General features: G+C 29.2%; 3 protein-coding genes across 4 annotated transcripts in view; 2 read left to right on the top strand and 1 right to left on the bottom strand.

Moving 5' to 3' along the window:
• LOC108748303 overlaps positions 1–473 on the top strand; it is a 1,601-nt gene extending 1,128 nt beyond the window's left edge. Inside the window, exon 3 of the mRNA XM_018486354.1 lies at positions 94–473. Coding sequence (XP_018341856.1) covers positions 94–471 — 378 coding nt within the window. The 3' untranslated portion in view covers positions 472–473. The remainder of the gene's footprint in view (positions 1–93) is intronic.
• Positions 474–6,942: 6,469 nt separating this feature from the next.
• On the bottom strand, positions 6,943–8,207 carry LOC108748304. The gene is made up of 3 exons (XM_018486355.1): positions 7,960–8,207; positions 7,486–7,858; positions 6,943–7,079 (listed from the first exon to the last, which is right to left on the bottom strand). The coding sequence occupies exons 1-3, from the start codon at positions 8,028–8,030 to the stop codon at positions 7,017–7,019; spliced, it is 507 nt and encodes a 168-aa protein (XP_018341857.1). The 5' UTR covers positions 8,031–8,207; the 3' UTR covers positions 6,943–7,016.
• A 2,024-nt stretch (positions 8,208–10,231) lies between these two features.
• LOC108748372 (alpha-tocopherol transfer protein-like) overlaps positions 10,232–15,872 on the top strand; it is a 7,247-nt gene continuing 1,606 nt past the window's right edge. The window contains exons 1-4 of one of the 2 annotated variants that reach the window (XM_018486502.1): positions 10,232–10,305; positions 13,216–13,457; positions 15,066–15,225; positions 15,399–15,579. In XM_018486502.1, coding sequence (XP_018342004.1) covers positions 13,319–13,457; positions 15,066–15,225; positions 15,399–15,579 — 480 coding nt within the window. In that variant the 5' untranslated portion in view covers positions 10,232–10,305; positions 13,216–13,318. The remainder of the gene's footprint in view (positions 10,306–13,215; positions 13,458–15,065; positions 15,226–15,398; positions 15,580–15,872) is intronic. The other variant, XM_018486504.1, reaches the window with a different exon arrangement.

Below are 15,872 nucleotides of genomic sequence, written 5' to 3' on the forward strand. Positions count from 1 at the left end.
AAAAACGAATACGTTAAAAGAAACAAATACTAAGAAAATTTACAACTTTAACTTTATTAAAAAAACATATATGTATAATTTATATTTCTGCAGATCGAATCATGCAAAGATGGACAACAAGACAATCATCAATGCAAGACCATTACTGTCTATCCTCAATTTAGTTCGGGAACACAAAAAGTGTATAGCGATCATATAAGAGAAGGCGATCAAGATATCTTTTTATTAAGAATTAAAAAGAAAGCAGAAGATTCTGAACAGAAAAATAGAAATGTCGAACTCGAACTCAGAACACCTAAACCGCCGCGAATACCGTCACCGTCGCCAATACCGTCATCTGTATTTGCATCTGAAGTTGCACCATCGCAAATCAATCACGACATAGAAGATGAAAAGAAATCGAATGAGAAAATTGTAAAGCAACCAATCAGCGTAAAAGAAAAAAAAACAAACAAAAGAAAAAAGAAATAATTTGATATCTTAAAAGTAACATTATATGTATTAATTTATTTAAAAATCAAATATCAAATAACTCAAAATAAAATAAAATGTAATTCTGTCAATTACATAAAGATTTAATTGTTGCCAACTGTCGAAATCGTCAATAAAATAAGTTAATTAAGAGCTAATGAGAGTTTTAGCATGATAATCAGTGCATAATAAATAATATTGCGCACTTTGATTACTGTGCCAAAACTCTTGAGCCCTTACTTTGTTTACATAAAGATTTAAGAAAAAAAAATATAACTATTATTAATAATTTTAAAAAATTATATTTTTTTTTAATATTTTATATTTTATAAAGAGATAATTTTGTATATCTATTTATTGTTCAGTTTGCCTAATTCTTTCGTAAAGGATAAGCTTTTATTTTATTTAGATGACTACAGCTTATTGTTAGAGTAAAAAAAAGTATTTTTGATATTAGTAAACAATTAAATAGACCTAAACATTTCCGGGTGTTCAAAGAATATAAATATGATGTTAAAACTTTAAATACAAAGCGCCTTCCCGGTCCGAGTGTTAAGAGAATTTGGGGGGATTATTTGTTTCAGATTGATTATGTGAATCCGATAATTTCATCGGCTCTCAATTTATTTCTAAATATTAATTCAATTTAATTGAATGTATATTAGTTAGTAGTTCAACATCTTAACACTCGGACCGGGAAGGCGCTTTGTATTTAAAGTTTTAATATTTATATAGACGGTTTTGTTTCCAATCATATTATAAATATGATGAATTTGGATCGAATCTATCGGTAGCCGTTGATAACAATCGGAAGAAAAGGCCGGACTTCGTTTACTATTATGGAATCTTCAATGAAATGCACATTGTATGCTTAATACGAAGTATACGTCCAGCTTATTCACCGTTCAACCGAGTAGCCATGCAAAATTACTTTGTTATGGTTGACCAGATAATCCTCTCGTTTTTGACTCGTTTCTTTCATTTTTTTTCCTTTCTATCCTACAAAGAGCACAGCATGCCATTGACACAGCATGCCATTGAAGGCTGCATTGTTAACGACTATATTATCATAATTGCTTGCTAATTTCTTCGCTAAGTTGTAAGTGAACGAGTTACTTATCAAAGAGTATCGTATATATTAAAATTTATAACTTTGCATATCTGTTTTCTGTTACTAGATTAATAAAAAAATATGCAAAAAATATGCGATAGGAATTAATTTTGCACATTTTAATGCAAATATTTAATAAGAATGCATGTTATTACTCAAACGCGGAATAACAAATTACAATAACATCAAAATTAATCGTAACTTATTAAAAAGTGACTTATTATAATTATTTTGGAGCTATTTTAACATGATTTTGTTATGATGACTTGTTTTACTTTTAAGTATCTATTCTGCTTAGCGTTATTTCTACTTAATTCATAGCTTTTCTTCTTCGAATAAAAAATTAATTCGTTGTTGTATATTACATAATGCAATATAATACGGATGTGTGTATTAAGTTTAGTCATTCTTCTTTTCTAAAAACGATTTAGAAGGTACTCGAAACATCTTAAAGTGTCCCCATATTTTCTTGGCATTGTCACCGATTTTCTCGAGATCGTCACAGTCGGCGATCACGAATATTCCGCGAGCGTCGTCCGCGACGTCGGCCGTGGTGTCTATCCGATGTGTAAAGTTAAACTCACAAAAGAGGAGAATAGATGTCGCGATTATTGGCGTGTAGGAGAAGAGCAGGCTTCACAATATACGCGGGGACGCGGGAGTAAGAAAATGCGAGGGCGGTTTCGTAATTGTGAATGGCGTGGGAGTTCATAAAGGTGTCGTTCACATTCTGTGTGGTCGCGTTTAAGGGCGGTGACAATGGCGCTGACCAATAAATTAGAACACCACGAGGAAAGAGCGCATTCTCGATGCACACGGAGAGAAACGGTGTGACGAGCACGGTCGCGGCGGTGAGTGAAAAGCTACTCGTTTTTCCTAAGCCGTGACGGGCTAAAGAGGAGCCTGCGGTCGCCGATGAATGGAGCGACAAGTGACCACGATATTGTACGGAGGATGACTGTCTGCGAGCTAAGGAGAGGATCTCGACGCGCGAGAACTGACGTCTTCGGGATGAAAGAACTGCGATAATTCATGGGCCACTTGTGAAAAACGCGTAAAATCGAGATATTTTTTCGCACGCCCGGACACAAACAGAATTGAACATATAAAGGAGCTGGTAGCATCTCGATTAAAGAAAACTCTCGCACTGCAAACATTGATATTGTTCAGATAGGTAAATGTTCATTATGAAAATAGTAATGGATAGAATACTCGTAATCTTCTTGAAATAACTTCTTTTGAGTAGTTATTTCTTTTTCTATTCACTTCCCTTGATTAAATTTTTTATACTCATTTCTATCAACATTAATTAAGTTTAATCTCGATTTAACTTTATTTTTCTTCTAATTTCTTATAGACCTAGAGAAAATAAAAAGTAAGTTAAACCAAGATAAAAGTTAATTTAAAAATGATCATTAGTTAAGTTATTATTTTTTTAAGTAAAAGTTCATAACTTTAAATATAGAAATATTTTCTGTTATTAATATCATTACTAAACAATTTCTGTAATTATAAATTACAATTAAAGATCACATAGAAATTAGCAGAATAATTTAACAGAGTATAAACAAAATAATACTATAAGGGAAGGTTCAATTTTGAATTATAATAAAAAATGATAACGTGAAAAGTATTCTATTGCTTTCTTTTTCGCGAATCAGTAAAAAGAAAGCAAATTTATTTTTGGCTTGGTATAATTCTCCCGTTTTCCGTTAATAATATTAATTGTCGCAAGCAGTAAAGGAATAAATAAATCAACAGGCACGTTCGCCGCGGGCGGTAACGCGCACGATTATTCAGGGTGGTCCACCGATTGTGGCATCGGAAACTGCAGCTAAAGTTGCTTGATCCGTGAACGAAAGATAGGGGGAAAAGCCGTAATATCATCATTATGTTACGTCACACAGATGCGCAGATCAGGGGATCTCGAGACCGCCGTTTTTATATTGCGGTTACTGTGCTATTGTGTGTCCTGATATCCACAAAGGACCCCAGAAGAACTCCTGCGGAGAGAAGGTCTATAGCATAGCAGAATTACTGATTGGCTGGTTCCCCTGTCAACAGTTATGATAATCTGTACATACTTCCTGTATATCTTCCCTTTCCGATCACCTGTCAATTCTGTGAAGGTATTCCTGCAGAAATTGAAAAATATGTCACACGAGTAAGTCGATCATTACTTTAGTTCAAGGAATACACCTGTCAAAAGAAAGTCAAAATTATTTTATTTTGACGTCATGAAAATTAAAACGGTTATCATACAAATTAAAACGATTTTATTGAAAAATTTAAAAATATCACACAAAATTAGAAATTAAATTGTATTTAACCATAGAATATGAACATAGTCTATTTAACTATGACAGAAATAGACAAGGTAAATATGTATATCATGGTGGAAAGTAGTTAGAGAGTCGATTGAGGTGAAAATTACATAGTAAACAAATTTACTAGAATATTTATAATTCAATTGGTCAACACTTACAATTAGTAAATTTACTCACTTTTGTAATTTTTATGTCATTTCAAGATACAATCGACTCTCTGATGTGCTGATTCTCGTGACAACTTTCATACGGTTTTGCGCAGATTCTATAGCTGTGTTCCAAAATTCACTGCCAGTGCTGAAAATGTATAGTGTATGTAACGTAAACTGTAGATTTCAGCGTTGGCAATAAATTTTTGAACACAGCTCGAATGCGATCATTTAAACATTTGCACCGCGGTAATTTTAATATGACTTGAAAGACCAAAATGAGTATTTACTAAATAAAAATATGTAAATATAATCATCAAAAAAAAGAATTCAGAATTATACATTTTTATCACTTCCCAAAAGAGAAAGCATTAATATTAAAGTAGGAAGAATCTTGTGGAAAACCATTTTTTATTATGACATAACGCTTAATTCAAATAGTATATATAATAATAACTGCGACAATATGGCGGTATACGGTATCACGTTCTTATTGGCTTAGAAATGAATGCACACATCTGAGTTTCTTTTACGATAACCAATAAAAAATCTAGCGACTTTTATTTTTCTACGATATGAAATGTATTTTGAGTAAAAAAATGTTTTAAATTTTTCTTAACTTTAAAATTACTTTAAAAAATAATTCAATTAATATTATTTTATTATAAATAACTATAAAATTATTATTTTTATTAAAATATAGGAAAATATTTTACATTTTGTCAATTTATTTAATATGAAAAAAGTTAGTAATATATAGTAAATTTAGTCTGTTTCTGCTACGTACTTTAATAATTGCTATTTAATAATTTAGCTCACTACATAGTATAATTAGAAATATAAGGTATGTACAATAAAATTGGCATAAAAATAAATGGTTGTCGTTACTGAAAGTGGATATGTATCAGCTGTCTATTCATCATTCCTAAATAGAATTTTGTAAAAGATTACCAGTAATTGTTAACTACATGTAAAGTGACAGCGAGCAATAAATCGTTCGTAAATATGAGGGAAAATGTTGGCAAGTCATGCTGGAATCACTAATAGTCTTGACAGTGCTGAATTGCATTTTTATGTTCAGTTCCACAGTTACAACCTGCGCATTGTGGTAATTATTACAAACTGCTCTTTTTGTTGCAATTGTGCGTGACTGTTGTAAACTGTAAATGGTTGTCTCGGCATTATTCAAGGGACATTGGCATCTGTAATATTCGTGACAAAACGCGCTCTTTGTACTTCCATTTTATTTATTTTCCTTATACCGAATAAAAAACTTCTTCAAAATAAAAGAAAAAACAAAAATAGCTGTGGGAACTATAAACCTATTTAAAAAAAACAAACAGAATTGTAAATTACAATTTTTTGTTACCACACAGGTTATTTCTTCGCATAATAAATGGCAAAGTACGATTTAAGTATACGTAATATTGTTTTTATAAAATATTAGGTTGAGTAAAAAGTCATCGCGTATTTTTTAGCTCAAAGTTGTATATACAATATCTTCGTCAATAATGAATGAAATTCAAATTTAAAAAAAGGGTTTTAAAGCTTGAAATCTCTACTTTTAAAAGCTTATCACATTTTTTAAGTTTATATGAGTTTGATAATTTTTACATACCAAAAACTACGAGCTGAAAAAGACGAAAAATTTTCTTCTCACTTTGTGAATTTGTAACGTGTCCAAAACGAATTTGAGAAAATTTTTGATTACCTATCGTGAAAGCTTGATACTTTCCCTATCCTAATATTCCTAATATACAGGATATAGTAACGCAAGAAATGTGTATAATGTTTTATTTAAAAATTAAAAATTTTAATTCGTTAAAGGAATATAAATGTCAATTCGCAAGATGATGCAATCAATTAGCATGATAGCAAATGCTATATATATTTACTACATCTTGCATGATATTAAGAATGCTAATATCATGCAAGATGTAGCATAATTGCAAATGCTATATATATTTATCAAGAGATTGTTTAATATATACTTGCACATACATTTTGCGAATTGCCTTTTATGCTCTTTTAATGAATTAATTTGACTTTGTTCGGATAGCTAATAAATTGTTTATAATAGTAATTAAAAATTTATTTTATTGACATTGATAAATTTTGGCTGTCGTGCGCGCGCACATCAGCACTTAATACATATTAAAATTATATATGTCATTAATAATTTTGTTGCGCATCAGGTGGCAATATCAAGGTCATCGTTGTTGTCCTAGGAAAACTACTCAACAAAAATTCGATTCAAAATCGAATAATGATACTTTGCAAACTGCCAAAAAGTCAGAGAAATCAGATTTTGACGGCTATGCTAAAATTGTTAGCAAGTCTGGTACAAATGGTAGCAAACACAGAAATAAAAGAAGCCAGAAGAATAGATCTAAAGATCTAGGATATTAAAAGAGAAGCAAACAGAAAATACCATTCACATAAAAAAAATTGTATTTTATATTACTGCTTTTTACTTATTTTCTTATTTTTATGTTGCGACTATTTATATATAATATGGCCTTTAATATATTTTTTAATATTAATTTACAACTTTTTATTGTGTATATTGAATATGCATTTTAAAGATGGATTGGAAGTAAGAGGCTATCAGAAGCTTCTCAAACGATAAATAATACAAAATCGACGATCGTAATGGAGTTTTCAACAGTCCAAAAAGTTATGCAGATTGTTGACAACGATCTTGATATTAATTCAGTAAGAACTCCTTTCAAAGAAATTGTCATTCAAAAAGATACCTCTAACAAGAAGCGTGATTATAATGTTGAGCAAAATTTCGAGGCTAACGTAACTACTACTGACTTTTAAATAATAAAATTTAATAAAATATCTAACATTTCAAAGTTTTTAGTCTTATTTGGCGTGTTCAAGTTTATTTAAAAGAAAACACAAATCTAGACAAATAACTCTTCTTAAATCTCTATCGGCAATGTAAAATTCTTAATCTTTGTCTATAATCTGGATCTTCGAAGTCAGGAGACCTTCAGTGCAGATTGTTTCGTACTGTATAAAAGTAAAAAAAATATTTCTACATACTCGTACTTATGAAAACTTTAATAGTTTTTATTATCACAGCAAAAGTTAGATTATATTTTACTTATTCTTTTATGCATTTAAATTTATTTATTAATTTATCTAGAATTCACAATAAAAAATTAACTGTTCTTTTTAAAGTCTAATATTGCAGAGAATTAATGAATACGGGTAATTTAAAAATAGTAGATATAATATTTCTTTGATACTTCTTAATTGATACAGTTATTGGTTTTATTGTTAGAAGTTATTCAACATATTCTTCATTGTTCGACGTTTTTATTTCGATATTACAATCCACTTTTATTTTTAATTCTTGATGCCCCTTGTTTTTACCTCAAGATCTTTTATAAACATGGTATTCGCTTTTGATTACTTTTAAGTTTGCATTTGTACTATTCCTCTTGTTTAAAGAATCATCCGACTTGTAATTATTTGAATGTTCAATTTGTTTGTTACATATCTGCGAGATTTCCTTATTCTTTTCTGTACACCAATGCAGGTTCTGACATTTTCCTGATTGAGTGCATATTTTTTCCCTATGATGCAATCGACATTCTTGTTGATCTTTTCGATTATATTCACAACAAGAAGAATTTTTGAATCTCCGCCGCTCATGATCTGAGTCAGCTCTCAAGCATTTCGGAAAATCATGCGAACGTATTCTTCGATGTTTCTGCTTTGGCTTTCTACGTACGCAACATTCGCTCGAATCCACTCTTCTAAGATTCTTTGAAAATCTTGGAAAACTGAGAAAAGAGGAATAATTTAACTGAAGAAACACACACAGAACAAACATGCTTCGACACACTTGCATCGTTTGCAATCCACGATTTTTACGAGCTCGTACCATACTGAAAAGAGGATACACCAGATGCATGTTATGCAAGCGCTGTTGCATATGGTAATACAATCCACCATCTCGCGAGAAACTTCACATTTTGTGATTTACGATGACGTTTACAGGTTCATATCTCAATTGATAAACTTAATTTTTTTAGATTTTATAACAAAATTAACCCAATTATCAACGTCGCAAATTGATATATGTATGTATATAGATGCATACAATAACAACGTATAGTAACGATTAACACATGAAGTATAAGTTAAGCCTATCAAGCCTGTCAACTGCAACACTAAAAATATACATAGTGTAATTTCATCATAGATCTTTTTATGAATTCCATGACCTAATTCCATTATGGAGCTAAAAGATGGAGCTAAAAAATAAAGAAAAATGAAGGAAGATAGAGCTAAAAGAAGACGGAGTTCTCGTCAATTTCATGTCACATCGCGAAATGTAAGTATCACTATAATTTTTTAATGCAATCGTTAATTTCCAAATGAACTTGGGATGTTAAAGATTATCGCGTCATACAGCTGTGTTTGTCTTTGATAAGCTCTTGCGCGTCAAGAGTAAACAATTTAACCTACTTATTCTTGCATTCCTTCAAACTATGTAATTTGTTAATTTTTAATATTTAATCGGAAAACTGTAGTTTAGTGCACTTTGAGTATAAATAATAAATTATATCCAGCTAAATTTTATATTCATGCCTTAAAGATGTGGTTGATTTTACTATGCATTTGCTGATAATATCGTATTATAATGTTACGCTCCGCGTCGGGCAGGATAATCTAGTCTTTAAAATTTTCTTGCGAAATCTTGTAATTTTGTGTTGATATTTTCATAACCGGATGGCGCATCGATTACCTTAAAGTATTTCTCCGGCTACAATTGCGCTAAAAAATTAATTGCGTACAACCTACAAATATGCCTCTCCTTGCGTGCTCTCTGAAGAGAGAAACTTTTGAGTCAAACGTACCATAGTGGAAATAATAGAGTGCGTTCCGAGTTACGCATGAAGCGCATGATATATCGTTTTATCCTTCTTTATTATTTGATGAACATCAAGGACAAATGATGTATTATGCGCTTCATGCGTAACTCGGAACGCACCCATATACTTCCACCATGATACACGCATAAATGTCGTATCTGTATACACGAAAACACTAGTCCGCATTGAAGACAGTTGAAATGTCATGACAACAGTATGTCCCTGTACTAGAAGAATTCCATCAGATTACAAATTTAAACTAATTCAGAAATGACACTGGTAAACCTCCCCATTTTTTAAATAAGATTTCTATAATATTTCTACATTACATATTTATTTATTTTTTAAATCTGTAAAAGATTTTTGCCGCAAAGTATTAAAACGTTGCTTCGGCAAAGCTTGCAGTATCCAAATTTCAAAAAAAACTGTAGTAACTCAATTTCTCGGAGAAATACCTTAATTGCAAGTTACACTAATCTATTGGAAAATTTATAAACACGGTACAGATATATAATTATATTAATTACTTTAATATAACTCTCGTTCACTTTGCGAACTAGTTATGAAATAAAAAGTAATAGTAATAATTAAACAATGCTTTAAACATTCATTTTTCTTCAGTTAATGATTTGCTTTTAAGATCTAAATCAGTATTAATTTTACAATTTCTATCTTGTTACACTAATAATATTTTAATGATTGTTTAAGGTTTCTGTTTATTCACCATTACCTCAGTTGCAGTTTATATTAGCGATATACTTATTAAATATTGAGAATATAATTATGTTATTAGGATATTATTCCAGATTGTGACATTAGAAGCGAGAAAATACATAAATGTTTATATGTGTTTAATTATGTATATTAAACGTTTTGATAGAATTAATGTTTTAGTAGAGCAAAGTACAAATTCTTCCATAGATCGCTTGTTTATCTCAGTATATGTTTCTTCAAAAAGTCTCCCAAAATTTATTACCTTACAAAATGAATAATTGTAATCTATTGATTTAACGTGTAAGCTGATCACGTCAGCGAAATTTCGTTACGAAAACATCGAGACAGACAGTTCGACGTTCTCTATTTGATCACGCATGTATTGGGTGTTAAGAGCCTGTATACGTGAATATTTTTCATATGCGGCGTGTTATATGTGTGCAATGTCTGAATGGTGGGGAACTTATATGTATGCAACTAGCACGAGGAGGAGAGGAATCGTTTTGCCTTGAGTAGATATAAATCCTGAGCGGACAGGAACTGCGGAAGATATACTTCTTCATTCGTCAAGTTGGCCTTCGTAATGCAACATGTATGAATTTTGCCTCATGTCTATGTGATTCGCCATCTATTGCAAGGTAAGTGTCGTAATATCTAAGATCGATCTTTGAAATATGCTTTCTTTTTAGTCTATAAATAATCAGCAAAATACAAAATTGCAAATATGTATTATAGAAAATTCATAAAACCATTCTTTTAATTCTTCGATAAAATTTGCTTTTTAAAAAGGGTTTATGAAAAAAAGTACAATTGCATATCTTATCTTTTAGAGAATAAGATTTACATATAGAATTTAAAAACCTTTTTTTACATTATCTTTATAAAATTTATTTTTATTACATAGACTGTAGATTAAAGAAATTTTTAAAATGTTACTTTATTAGCTTTCCAATCAGGCAAGTTTAAATTTCACATTTATTCAATCAAAAGAAGGGAAATGTACCATCATTCATTTTATATCTTCATTCTCATATTTCATAATTATCTCTTGTCTAATATAGTTATTCCTACATCAACTCATATTTACTTGTTTATCTTCTCGAAATTCTACTACTAGTAGTAATTCTACTACTATTCTATTCTTCTCCAACATAAAATTTTTCTCATGTATCTCACTCTATGATTTTTGCCGGTTTATTAGCAATATTACTTGCAGTTGTAATATTGCTGATAAACTTCATATAATTATATGAAAATTCAATCATATAAAGTTGCAATTCTTATGCTTTGGTTGAAATTGCTAGCAAATTATTTAGAGTTTAAATTAGAAATTTATAATGTTTTTATTCCAACACTCTTCATAACATAAAATGTTATTATAATTATCAAAAAGATCAAAATTAATTAGTCGATTATGCTCATATTATCCTTTTTTTTCGCAGCCAAGTTATTATAATAGCGAAAATGTATTGATTAACAATTACAAAATATTTCAACCATTTTACTTTATTGCTTACATAACATGAAATTTAAAGATTACAAATTTGAAAACCTAAAAATTGAAAATTTAATTTATTATAGTGCTAATTTAAATTTTTTAATTTAATTTTTTAATTAAAATTTAATTTTATTAAAAGCATAATAAATATGTTTAAATTTTCCATTTTTTGTAAATTATTCGCGATAACAACGGAGAATTGCCATCAACTAATCAGTATTCAATGAACTAATCGGTTCAAAAAAAATGCGCCTTCAAAATTTGGAAATAATTTGAAATGAGGTTATCCGTGAGATCGAATTCATGTCACGTATGCACTCTCCTTTGCGTTTCTCTGACTCGCCCGTGTACAGTGTTATTTCCGATTATGCCTCCTCACCTTTGTTTGTTAAGCACATATTTTAAAAAGTTAAATATCGTTTACATATAGCGCCGAGACTGAATGGAAACGTCTTTGCATCAATAAATAAATTGCAATATAATATGAAAAATGCGCATAATTACCTGGATAATACGGCTAATTTATATAAATTATGATGATTTCTGCAGAAATATGTTTAAATTAATGATACTAGCAACAGTAGAAAAGCAAATAATATCTAAATTATACTTTTTCTACATTCTGTTTGATACTTCAAAATTCTTTGATGTCTTTGCTATCAAACTCCGTTTATTATGGTATTTGTAATTTGTGATCAAATATATTTGTTCGTCAAAATTATAAAATCAAACTGCTAAAAGACGTATGACCTAGTGCCATCTTTACTTGTTCTGACAGGAAAAATGTGAAAGTAAATGATAGATGTAAGTAATCCCGTACAATCCAGAAAACATCAATGATTAGAGAAATTTTTTAAAAATAAATGTTGCAACACTGCAGCAAATTCATTATTTTAGTGCTTTATATGTGTTGTAAGTTAGCTAAAGTGTCAAAAATTAAAAGTGTAAAAAAATTACAAACTTGCTAAATTGTAGCCTAAAAGTTTGTGTGTGTGTGTGTGTGTGTGTGTGTGTGTGTGTGTGTGTAAAATTTTGTACTCAATAATAAAATAATTATAATAGTAATAAAAATAAAATAAATAAAAATAAAAATAATTTTGTGACTGAAGAATAAATCAAATCTAACAAGTAAAATGTCTATATGAGCGTTGTGTGTAAATAATAAATTTATGAGACGATAAAATAATTAGCAAACAATTAGAATGTATTTATCAACAAAGTTATCTGCGAACGTTTTAACTTTAGATTTAAGTTCTCCTTAGTGTCAAGTACAAACTATTGAGTCCTCTTTAATCTCAGTGTAGAAGTGAAGTACAAATAGGGTAAATGTTACTTTTTAATTACTTTGTCGTTACTTTTTGTAGTAAACAATTTGATGACGGTGTTATAATTTTTTATGACGGGAATACTAACTAACTGTAAACGTTACGATTGTGCTTAGATTAGAAAAGTCACTTTGAAAAGTAACTTGTCATCATTACGCGTTACTTGCTGAAAAAAGTAATAAATAATGAATAACAAGTAACTCATTACAAATTAGGAATTTTTTCAGTAACGAATGATACTTTCAACCCGTTACAAGTAATGATTGATTTCTCGAACTCTGACGTCATCATGACCGTCATAAAATATTTACAATGTCATTATTAAATTGTTATTATAACGATTAACAAAGTAACGCGTTACTTGCCAAATTTGAGTACAAAACTACTAAATATAATGAATAATAGTCAAATTATTAAAAATTCAGTAATTTGTGCTTGATTGCCACAATGAGAACTTAATCCAGAAAACATTTGCAGTTAACTTTGTTGGTTCAATCCCCCCGTTTGTAAATTATATTTTCCCAAAACAAATTTCCCAGGAACTAAAGATATTTCAGAGAATGTATGTCCTAAGGATGTTTTCAGGCAGGACGTTTCTCGGATAAAGTGTGTACAGGTTATTGCCTTATAAATATGTTATTTACGCATAGATATTTTCTACTCACATTTAATAAAAAAAAAACTTATTTTAATAAAAATAAATTTATATGATTTTTCCATTACAGTAATAATCATCTATCAAAATTATTCTTTCCTTGCATCAAATCTTACAATTCTCGCATCTGTAGCTAGACAACAATATCGATTCAGTGGTTGTCTCAGAAAATCATGACGTTGTTACCACCAACGCCGGCGCAACAAAAACATATAGACAAGGAACTTCCATCTGATCCGGAAATGAGAAAACAAGATATCAGAGCGCTTCGAGAATGGCTTTCAAAACAGCCGCATTTGCCGAATCACATAGGTTTGTTCGTAAATTACTCGTAATAACGTTGATAAAATAACATATTATATATATTTCAATGAATATAGAAGTATAATTTCAAATATAATTACAATATCTAAAATATTGAAATGTCTAAACTACCCAGCAAATGAGAATGGATTGAAATGGATTAAAATGGACTCAGATTTATAGAAATACAGATTCATGAATGTTAAAATAAATTCTTTTCAATCTTGAATTTTTATTCATTTATAGGAATGGCATGGAGTATATATTTCTATGTTTTGTAATCTAAAAATAATATTATAGTATTTTGTGTGCATCTTGAATACTGCTCAATTTAATATTCTGAATAGGAAATATAGTTTTTTAATCCAGTTGAATCTAAAAAAATATCGGCTATTTCTGTGCATTGTGAATACTGCTAATTCAATATTTTGAATAGGAAATGCAGTTTTTCAATTCAGTTGAATAAAAATAGTTTTTATTTAAAAATATTGACCATAAATGCTGTTTAAATTATTCAAAATTATAAGTAGGAAATTTTTCGTTTTAATCCAACGAAGTTTAAAAAAGTTGTAATGTAAAAATAATTTAGCTATGTTCTTTTGTTTCTCTTTGATTAAAAGTAAAATGAATGGTCGATGTGAACATTTGCAAACCAAGTCGAACACAGCCCGAATATTACATGATCACGGCGCGCGACATCGTCCAAGCGAGATTAGATTATCCGACATTTATCCAATGTTGTCTCACTGTAATGTAAATTATTTATATTTTATTATATCTGATAAATGATGATGTTTTTATATTTATATAATTTCATGCACTGATTTAGCTGGTTTTAATTGAAATAGAGAATGAATAACACGTTTACTAATTGAAGAAGTGATGTAGTAGGTAACGTAGAAGATTCATAATCTCGAGATTCAAATCTCATTAAGGTGCGTTATTTTTTAGTATCAATTTGAAGTAATTAATATCAGGTGTAATTATTATAAATGTCTTAGGAATAAAATTTGTAGCTCTTAAATGAATTTTTTTTTTTCGAATATCCAGCTCGGATTTAATCCATTTCAATCCATTCATCTATTCTCATGGATTTAAAGTACGCATTAAAAAATTTTAATCCATTTTAATCCATTCTCGTTTAATGGGTAACAAAGAAACAAACTCAAATATTTTTCCCGTCAATTTTGTTGAGTTTTGGATATATTGTAACGTAAATTAAGAGACACATAATTTTTATAAATGTTTTTATGTACATTAAGATGATGAAACACATGATTTGGAAAATTTATGTTTATATTTTTAAGTGTGTAACATTGAAACTAACGGAGATATATAATATTAAAAGAGATATATAACATATAAAAATATTTTAAACAAAATTTTTGTATAATATTTTAAAAATACTTTATAGTGTATTCAAATTTTTAAAAATGTTACATTTGTTATGGCAAGAATAAAAAATATTTATTAAAAAGGAGAAAAATAAAATACTTGTCAACAATAAAATTTCAAATTAAATAAAATTACATGCATTTAACGAAAAATATGTAAAAAGGAAATGTGCACAAAGGAATGTAACCTTTATATTTACATACATCTTTCGTTTATTTACAGACGACATTAAACTGGAGAGATTTCTTTTCAATTGCAAAAACAGCATTGAGAGATGTAAATTAATTTTGGAAAGATACTACACCGTTCGAACATCCTTGCCGGAATTTTTCGCCATTCGCGATCCGTTATCTCAAGATATTCGAGACTCTTTCAATATAATGTAAATAAATCTTAATTTCTGATATCCAAAACTTCTTCAATATAACGTAAATAAATTTTAAATTTTTTTACAAAATTAAGTAAAAAAGGAGTTAAAGTATCTGATTGACAAATTGGAAAGAGTTTCACCTAAATTTACTGTTATATGTGTCGCTAAACAAATATTTTTGTTAGAGATTGGTTCGTTCTGCCATCATTAACTGAGGAAGGATATCGTGTCACTATTTTTCGATTACGTGATACCAATGTGGAGAAGTTTTCGTTTCAAGCGCTAGCGAAACGTGTCTTAATGATACTTGATACACGTTTGATGGAGGAATTTTGTTTGTCCAATATTATGATCGCAGATCTCGAGGTATGATACTGCGCTACTACTTTTATTTCGACGTTTTTTTATCTTGTATCTTATCATTATTCTTACAATCTTAGAATCATAATTATTAATACTTTATAAATTAATAATTTATTTGGGACATTATTTTTAATAAATCTTTGACATTGTTAAAAAAAATTTTAATTTTGTTAAAGAAATATCTTCTGCTTTAATACATGCAATTTTTTACGATATAACAAACTTATGCTGATTTTTTAAGGAATATATATGTATATGTATGTATGTATGTATGTATGTATGTATGTATGTATATA

This window comes from Trachymyrmex septentrionalis, unplaced genomic scaffold (assembly GCF_001594115.1).
Source record: "Trachymyrmex septentrionalis isolate Tsep2-gDNA-1 unplaced genomic scaffold, Tsep1.0 scaffold22, whole genome shotgun sequence".
Classification (NCBI taxonomy): Eukaryota; Metazoa; Arthropoda; class Insecta; order Hymenoptera; family Formicidae; genus Trachymyrmex; species Trachymyrmex septentrionalis.

Excerpts from the sequence above, each read along its gene's own strand:
- LOC108748304 (XM_018486355.1), bottom strand. The coding sequence starts at position 8,030 with ATGGTGGATTGTATTACCATATGCAACAGCGCTTGCATAACATGCATC. Across the intron at positions 7,859-7,959 it reads TGTATCCTCTTTTCAGTATG|TTTTCCAAGATTTTCAAAGA; the intron begins GTACGAGCTCGT and ends CTCTTTTCTCAG. Across the intron at positions 7,080-7,485 it reads GTACAAATGCAAACTTAAAA|TACGAAACAATCTGCACTGA; the intron begins GTAATCAAAAGC and ends ACTTTTATACAG.